Here is a 9,696-nt window from a genome sequence, read left to right as displayed (position 1 = left end):
GAGAAAAAAGTCGTTAAATTATGAGAACAAATTCATAATTTGTTCTCATAATTTGTTCTCATAATTTGTTCTCGTATTTGTTCTCATTATTTAACGAATTCATTCTCGTAATTTAACGACTTTTTTCCTCATAATTTAACGAATTCGTTCTCATAATTTAACAACTTTTTTCTCATAATTTAATGACTTTATTCTCAACATTTTATCTCGTCTTTTTTCTAGAAATTTAACGACATTTTTCTCATAATTTAAAAAATTCGTTCTCATAATTTAACGACTTTTTTCTCATAATTTAATGAGTTGATTCTCAACATTTATCTCGTCTTTTTTCTAGAAATTTAACAACATTTTTCTCATAATTTAACGAATTTGTTCTCGTAATTTAACGATTTTTTCTCATAAATTAATGACTTTATTCTCAACATTTTATGTTGCCTTTTTTCTAGAAATTTAACGACATTTTTCTCATAATTTAATGAATTTGTTCTCATAATTTGATGACTTTTTTCTCATAATTTAATGAGTTTATTCTCAACATTTTATCTCGACTTTTTTCTCGAAATTTAACGAGTTTTTTTCTCGTAATTTAACAAGTTTATTCTCAACATTTGATCTCAACTTTTTTCTTGAAATTTAACAAGTTTTTTCTTGAAATTTAACAACTTTAATCTCAGGATGGTTTATTTTTTTATTATTGCTTGGCCCTAATCCTCTTCCATACTAAAGCCCAAAGCATACAGCCATCAGGATGTTTGTGTTGAGCATGCACAAGATGAATGTCAAGACAGAAGATTCCACTAGGTGGCAATACGCAGCTGTGATGTATTATGCAGTAGTCAAAACAACACGCTGTTCCAAGAACACTAAACAAAGTAGCATATCATCCTCCATTTTTGTTTCGGTTCTTGTTCTAAAACTTTGCACACAATGGCAATGTCCTGTAAAGCCGCGTTTCCACCGCAGGAACTTTCCCCAGGAAATAGGGACTTGGTACTCGACCGCAGGAACCAGGGTCTAAATGAAGTTCCGGGTAAAAATTTCCCTCTCAGAAAGTCCCTGCTCACGAGGTAGTACTTTTTCAAAGTTCAGGAACTTTCAGGGGTGGGACTTGGGCGCCGAAGTTCATTCAGCATTGTGATTGGTTGACTCCACGCAGCATTTTATTTCAACCAAGTCTGTTGCGTGCGTGCAGTAAGAGTTGTTCGTATCAACAATGGAGTTTAAAAATTATGACAGATGGGCTGATGATGCAGTTCAGGCTTTATTAAGCTTATATGCGGAGGACGAAATCCAGCGGGAACTGGAAAGTCACGCAATCCTACTAATCTTCATGGGACTTTAGGGCATGATGGAAACGCAGACAGCAACAGGTCTGGGGGGAAAAGTTCCTGGGACAAATTGTTGGTGGAAAAAAGGCTTATATGACATGACTCAGTGCTGCCCTCTGATGTCTTGTAGAGTATAGAAAAGCAAAGTACTGTGCATGTGTCGAAATCGTGGAAAAGAGCTTACCCGGCCAGCGATACTCTAATAAGCATGCAATCACAAATGTAGAGTAAAACAGTCTATTCCTATTGGATGAATTGATTCATCTCACTAGTTTTTGGAACAGAGATTGAGGAAAAGCTAATGACTGCTCTCACCAAACACGTCAGACATGTGAACGTTATCAACTAAAAGACACAATCAAAAGAACAAACAGCTTCATATGACATGTTCTTGACATAATAATTCATCAGTACTCATAAACATGGCCCAGTCTGTGTTGTTTTGCTTAGAGCAATCTGTTCTTTCCATTCTTAAACAGAATCATAGATGTGACATTTGTATAGTGTCGTCATTCAGTTCAGATCACGCTTTGATTGTCTTCATAAGAATCTCAAAGTCCATTCAACTCAAATGCCAGACGAGACACAACACATATAACCAAAATATAAATTTTTTAAAAAATATAATAAATGGGAGTCAAATATGGGAAAAAAGACTTGCACATATTTAGATTTTAAAAACATTTCTAGCAAATGTAGTGATTCTGTCCTTGAGTGGATCTCACAAAAAACTGTTAAAATATGTCTAGGTAATATTTTACCCTAAAAATATTAAATTATATTTTGCATAAATGGTGCACTGAATGGTGTAGGATTTACTTTGAAACAATTTTCACTCAGAAATTACAAAGAAACAACAAGTAAAACATTGAATTAAACATGATTTTTTTAAGTAGAAAGAATAAAAAAGTTTTTCTCCAGTAAGAACACACTCCAATAATCTTAGTAGGGATGCACGATCAGCCACCATATCGGTATCGGCCGATATATGTTCATTTTTAATGTAATCATTATCGGCCCAATAAGAAAATTTGGCCGATATATTAAAGCTGATAAATAATGGATTATTTCCTTCAGCTGAGACACTTCAGATGCAAAACTGTCCACCATTATGGCTTTTTGGGACATGTGTTTTTTTCATGTGTTTGTAATCAGACGTTTATTTCATAAAAATTTGGATTTAGATTTAGCGCTCAATATATCGGTTATCGGCTTTCAGACATAAACATTTATCGGTTATCGGTATTGGCCAAAATATTCATATCGGTGCATCCCTAAATCTTAGTTTAAGTTACAACTTCAATTTAATTTTAAATTAAATTTAATTTTATACTGATTTATGTATTGACTTAGACTATATATTACTGTATTATGATGATGAAAATAAGATTGTTTTCCCGTGGAAAATGTGCTTATTTGTAATGAAAATTGTCACAAAGCCAAAAAAATAAGTCTTTATGCAAAATATAATTTAAAATTATTTCCTTTTGCAAATTTTTCATGAGATTCACCCATCTTATGAATATTGATTCTGGCTCAAAGGTCATGGCACAGTTTGTGAACTCCTTAGTGCATAGCTGATCACTGAAATAAATCTAGCAGATATTATTAAGGACAGAGGATTAGCTTTTTTTAAAAAAAATCATAAAAATGATTCCTCGTTTAATGTGCATTTCTACATAATTCATAAGCGATACACTAACAGCTGCGGTACGTTATGCTAAAAAATCACGGTTGAGGTTATCACTGTCGATAGCAGAAAGTGCACGAAGAAAGACGGATTTTTCTCATAAAAGTTTCTGAAATCAAGTCTTAAGCTATGGAGGATTTTTTAAAAATCGTATTATGAAATCATCTAAAGCATACAAATCTGATTTGCATAAACTAGGAAAAAAAATGGAAATAAAGATCTATTAAGCTCTTTTTCTCTGTGAAACACGTCAAATTAATGAAGGTTTTGTTTCCTTTTTAAAGGTCCTAATTTAACCGATGGCTCCCGCACTACCTGAGCTCTCCGTTCAGTCTCTGCTCAGCTTCCCGTGAGAAACACACGAGCAGGTGATCTCGGCACAAATCCGCACGCGGAAGTCGTTCAGTCATTTGGGAGCTGGTGGAAACGGCAGCGCGGGCCACTGGAGGAGAGATTGGGCTCTTGACGGATGATCACATCTTCTCTCCAGCACAGAAGAAGAGCAAGGGGAAAAGCCTTGAGACCTCGAGTTTGATTAGAGCCAAGCAAAGAGGAAATACACCATCTCTGACACACACCACAAGCAGTGCTGGTGAGATCAATCCCTGAAAGAGAGGAACAACAGACGTCACACACAGGGTTGGGGTGCCAGTTTTTCATGCCACACATCAAATATTAAACTTGAGCAACCCTTCATCTATAGCTGTCCACAGTCTGGATCCAAAATTCACTTTTTGGCGAGAGAAAAGAAAAAATCACAAACCACATGCATTTCTAAGCATGCATAAAAAGTGCATTTTGCAATTTATTTATTTAGCATATAGTGGGCCGCATTGAAAATCAGCTTTTCAAAAAACAAAAAAAAAAAAAAAAAAAAAAAACAGGAATACGTTTCAGGAATAAGAATTTTTGAACAATTTAAAAATGAAGAAAATTAGTTGTTTTTATAATGAATGATTATGATTTCACTTTTTTAACTTTAGTTAGTGTGTAATGTTGCTGTTTGATCATAAATACAGCTGAAATAAATAAAAAACATAAATATTATTCGAAAAACTTAAAACTAAATGAAAATTATAAATGTTGCCTTGGCAATAAAGTTAAAGCACTAAAATTATTGACAAAAAAATAAATAAAAATTTGAAAAAATAAATAAATATACCTAAATAACAATAAAAAAACCTAATAAAATGACAAAAGCACATAACAAAATTGCTAAACTAAAAATTAAAGTTTTAAATTAACATGAAAACTAAAAATATAAAAATAATAGCTACTTAAAAAAACTAAAATAACAGCTGGCAAGTTTTTTCCACTGTAAATTATAATTTGATGGGGGTTTTTTCACTTCCAAAAGTTATTGTAAAATGTACCATTATATTTATTACAGTTTTTCCATCGTATACAGAATGAAAGGAAACTTATCCTTAACCAATCTACAGTCTTGTACTGTTCAAATTGTAGCTATACCTTTGTGTGTCTGTGGGCTTCATATGTGTGTCTCCATGTCGGTGTATCCTGGCAGCATGTCTCCGTTAGAGCAGTTCTTCAGCATCTTGTCCATGCTGGGGTCGTTGGCCTTTTTCCGTCGTCGTTGCATGCGCTGGTGCACCAGAGGCACAAAAAACATCACGATACCCCCCACTATTGGAGGAACACCAGCCAGATAAAACGCTATGTGGTAGCTTCCAAAATAGTCACGAAGAAGGCCTGAGAAAGAAGATGGGATGTAGAAAAAGAACATATGAGAGATGAAACTGCATCAACAATACATTTTAGACAGAACAGAATGATCACTGAGGAAAAATGCAGACGTTGAAGGTCTAGTTCAGACTGAAGAGCATCTCAAATAACCTAATGACAATATGTTTGAGAAGGAAATGTTGTTAGGCTACTTACTAGTATTGTTGCAAGCTTTTGTTAAGTAATTCAAGAGGTCAGTCAAATACATATATATTTGCTCCACCTCTGTGTGTATGTATGTGTATATATACATATATATGAAAAATCAAAAGAATAACATTAGATAAGACATGGATGAAAATAAATGGGGTCAGTTTTGATTTCATGTCGACTAAAAAGACTGCTTTGAATGCAACTAATCCGATAAATTCAATTGAGGCTCCCTGCTATGACCGCCACATTCATCTTCAAATGCTCTCGTTTCAACATCCTTCTCCAGGAGGAATTTCAATGAGGCTTGCAGTCTGGAGCGAATCTCAAGCAAAACAACGGCACAAGCTGTTTAGACTTTGGTAAGATGCTCCCCAGTCTCCAACACAAAAGATATAAGATTACTTGAAACTTAAATAAACATTTAGAAGTCAGATCATGGTTACAAGTATGTGAAATAACAGCATATGACAGCCAATCCAAACCTAGTTGTAATGCCCCTGCCGAGAAGCCAACGCTTTGAAAAGAGATCCTATAAATAATGCTTCAAGTTCTGGGATGAAGACTCTGCGTTCCTGAAACCGACCCAGAGTTCAAACAGGTAACGTCAGTATTTTACAAATGAACCTTCAGACCTGCAAGTATAAGGTCCATTTATTGGAGTACGAGTGTTCTTGTGGGTCTAATTCTTCAAAATGAAAGCTTGGATTTGGCGATTGGGGCTGCGGAACTGGAAACATATGGAGACCATAGAGCATTTATGTCAACAGTCCAAACTAAATGTGCGCACAGGGAGACCTTGGAATTTACCCATTCAAAATAAATCTCATTCCTGTCCACCAGAGCCGTAAACTGGAAAAACACTTAGTCTGTTGTATGTGTGTGAGTCTTATCTGGGCAACGCAGCCAAGATCAGCATGGCTGATTAAATCACTATTTCAACATTTATATACAAGTTTTATGTAAAGATTTCATTGTGTCTATAGATGGAGGTTACGCTCCGTGGAAGAGAGGAATTCACTAGCAGCGCAAATACACCAGACCATTGAGAAAAAGAAAAAAAAACTATATATATATATATATATACAAACACATACAGTACCGGTCAAAAGTTTGGAAACATCACTATTTTTAATGTTTTTGTGCTTATGCTCATCAAGCCTGCATTTATTTAATAAAACATACAGAAAAAACAGTAATATTGTGAAATATTTTTACAATTTAAAATCATGGTTTTCTATTTTAATATACTTTAAAATATAATTTATTCCTGTGATCAAAGCTGAATTTTCAGCATCATTACTCCAGTCTTCAGTGTCACATGATCCTTCAGAAATCATTCTAGTATGCTGATTTATTATCAATGTTGGAAACATTTTTTGCTTAATATGTTTTTTATAACCTGAAATACTTTTTCCAGGATTTGCTGATAAAAAGTTAAATAGAACAGCATTTACTCAAAATAGAAATCTTTTCTAACAATATAAGTCTTTACTATCACTTTTTATCAATTTAACACATCCTTGCTGAATAAAAGTATTGATTTCTTTCAAAAAAAAAAAAAAAGAAAGAAAGACAAGAAAATTACTGACCCAAAACTCTATATTGTTACAAAAGATTTCTAAAAATATTAAGCAGCAAAAGTGTTTCCAACACTGAATAAATCATCATATTGGAATTATTTCTGAAGGATCATGTGACACTGAAGACTGGAGTAATTCAAATTTGCATCACAGAAATAAATTATATTTTAAAGTATATTCAATTAGAAAACCATTATTTTAAATTGTAATAATATTACTGTTTTTTTCTGTATTTTTCATCAAATAAATGCAGCCTTAATGAGCAAAAAAGACTTCTTTCAAAAACCTTAAAAATAGTAATGTTTACAAACTTTTGACTGGTATATACACACCGGTCAAAAGTTTGAAAACATTACTATTATATAGGGTACAACGGGGCTAAAGGCACACCTTAAGAGAAAATATGCTTTTCACTACTCTCAAAGTGTATGATTGCCGGAAATATATATATGTTTATATTGAACATTGATGGAGCAGCAGATTTTGTGTGAAAATAAATCATAAAAGTGTTTAATTTTGTTTAGAAAATCTTATAAATGTATGAGGTGGTGAGGGGGTAAAAGGCACACAGTATTCATACAAATACTTTAGCTAAGATAATATGTTTTTAATAATGACTCGGTTAATACTTGTTCAAAAGAATCAGAATCACTTTAACAAAGGTTGTACTATTTTCTGTTTATTTTGATAAATAAAATAATTAATTTGTGTTCAGTAAATATACTGTCATTAAAATAGGCCTATCTTAATATAAAAATATATTTAAAAAAATACAGAAACAAAATTACTTTAAAACGTAAAGATTCTTAAAGCATTGAAGGAGATCCCATAATATTTATAATAGATTTATAGTTGTAATAGTTATAATTTTATTATATGATTAATATAATATTTTTAAATATGATTGTTTCATTATAAATATGGGTATTATCTCTAAGATGGATACCCAGTTTGATATATGATATTTGCCATCTGAATCTAACCATGTCATGTCAACAAACAGAAAAGTCAGTCAGCTATTTATTATCATGTTAACTATTGTGCCTTTTGTCCCAACGTCAGGTGCGCTTTTTAGCCCAAAAAACATACTTTTAGATATTCTTCCGTTATTGAAACTATTGCTTGAATTACCTTGAACAAAACTGAAAATCATTAAGAAGACCTTTGTCTGAAAATACAAACATTAATTTAATGGATTCTTAAATCAACAACATTTTAAAAACATCAAATATTACATCAAACTAGCTCAGAATTAATCCTGCCCACGATCACATCAAAGGTCAGACAAATTTGCATGTGCGTTCTGAAAAGCAGGTATTTAGGAAAGTGCTGCGGCAAGTTTTTGTGCCATCTAGTGGTTTAGAGGGAAATAAAATCAAAGGCGCCTTTTGCCCGGTTGTACCCTATTACTATTACATTATATATATGCAAAGCATTCAAGCGACCTCTAAATGATCAAGTCATTTGGTTATCAAATATGGATCCTCACCTGCGATTGGTGGTCCCGCTGTCATTGGTATGGCCATGAGGCCGAGGAGGTAGCCGATGGCTTGAGACGCCTGCATTGGCCCGACCAACTCGAAGGCGATAGGGGCCATGATAGTGATGAAACAGCCGTCACAAAGACCCATCAATACAAAAACCACCACCAGACCTTCGAACGTGGCGCACAGAGGTATCATCATAGACATCAGACCCAGTAATATGAACGAAGCCACCTACACACACATAAACACACAGAATCATCTATGGACGTGGACTAATGCTGCGCTCCATCTGAAGTTTGATATCTCAGAAGGCATTCTATTGGCTGATGCCTGCTAAATTACTTCCAACAAAACTAAATGGTGTCAGAATTTAAAGGATTAGTTCTCCCAAAAATGAAATTCTGTCATTTTTTACTCACCCTCATGTCGTTCCACACCTGTAAGACTTTTATTCATCTTCGGAAATACAAATGACGATATTTTTGATGAAATCTGAGAGAATTGACAGTCCAATTGATATATCGTTTCAGCATCGATATTGCAATGTGCCCATTGTCACACCGCAGGTTGTGCGATGTCAAGTATAGGGATCGTGTTTGATCTGTACGGACCAGGCACCGTGGTTCAAAACCCATGTAATACTTGGATTAATTATAAATTTAACCATTATAGAGTGAAAGTTTATCATTTGCACGTGTTGTAGGACCTGTCCATTTAAACATTCAAGCGTTTTTAAACCATTCGAGCGCAGAAAGAGAACTCAATTCTGAACTCACACACTGTTTTCTGTGCACACACACACAGAGCCAAATCCCGCTCTCTTCCGCGTCTGTTTGAACGGACACATACGCACAAAATTATGTCAAAATGCCCATCTCTGTGAGTATCCTCATAAACACAGTCACTTATGGCCTATGTGAATGTAAACAATTGAGAAAAAAAAACAGATGCATATCATATTTGATCCATGCATTCGGTCTTAAAGTGACAGCAGCCTAACAAACCTGCTGCTGTCTGTGTCATTAATCGTAATAAAACAACAAAATACAAAGAGAAAGTCACTTTTCTAGCTTAAACAAAGATTAATTATATATATTTTAATTTTAATTATATATATATATATATATATATATATATATATATATATATATATATATATATATATATATAAATTTATACAGTGAAGACAGTGTTATTTTACATTTGATTATTCGATTTATATACCTGAATACTTAAAGGGTTAGTTCACCCAAAAATGAAAATAATGTCATTTATTTCTCACCCTCATGTCGTTCTACTCCTGTAAGACCTTCATTCATCTTCGGAACACAAATTAAGAAATTTTTGATGAAATCCGATGTCTCAGTGAAGTCTTTGAGCAGTTAAGCCAAGCAGAGATCCGAGGCACTAATTTGATTTGTAAAGCTCTGAAGCAGTGTTTTGAAATTGGCCCATCACTATATTGTTAAAAAGTTGTTATTTTGTTTTTTTGGCACACAAAAAGTATTATCGTCGCTTTATAATATTAATATTGAACCACTGTACTCACATGAACTGATTTAAATATGTTTTTAGTACATTAACGGATCTTGAGAGAGGAAATGTCATTGCTGGCTATACAGGCCTCACTGAGCCATCGGATTTCAACAAAAATATCTACATTTGTGTTCTGAAGATGAATGAAAGTCTTATGGGTCTGGAACAACATGAGGGTG

At 33.7% G+C, this 9,696-nt stretch overlaps 1 protein-coding gene across 1 annotated transcript in view; it reads right to left on the bottom strand.

Annotated features, from left to right (window-relative positions):
• Window positions 1–679: 679 nt before the first annotated feature.
• Window positions 680–9,696, bottom strand: part of slc16a2 (solute carrier family 16 member 2) — a 51,592-nt gene continuing 42,575 nt past the window's right edge. Inside the window, exons 5-7 of the mRNA XM_067383491.1 lie at window positions 7,984–8,212; window positions 4,489–4,728; window positions 680–3,623 (exon numbers count right to left, since the gene is read on the bottom strand). Coding sequence (XP_067239592.1) covers window positions 4,508–4,728; window positions 7,984–8,212 — 450 coding nt within the window. The 3' untranslated portion in view covers window positions 680–3,623; window positions 4,489–4,507. The remainder of the gene's footprint in view (window positions 3,624–4,488; window positions 4,729–7,983; window positions 8,213–9,696) is intronic.

The sequence above is a fragment of the Chanodichthys erythropterus genome, chromosome 1, assembly GCF_024489055.1.
Source record: "Chanodichthys erythropterus isolate Z2021 chromosome 1, ASM2448905v1, whole genome shotgun sequence".
Lineage (NCBI taxonomy): Eukaryota > Metazoa > Chordata > Actinopteri > Cypriniformes > Xenocyprididae > Chanodichthys > Chanodichthys erythropterus.
This window is presented reverse-complemented; position numbering and strand designations above follow the sequence as displayed.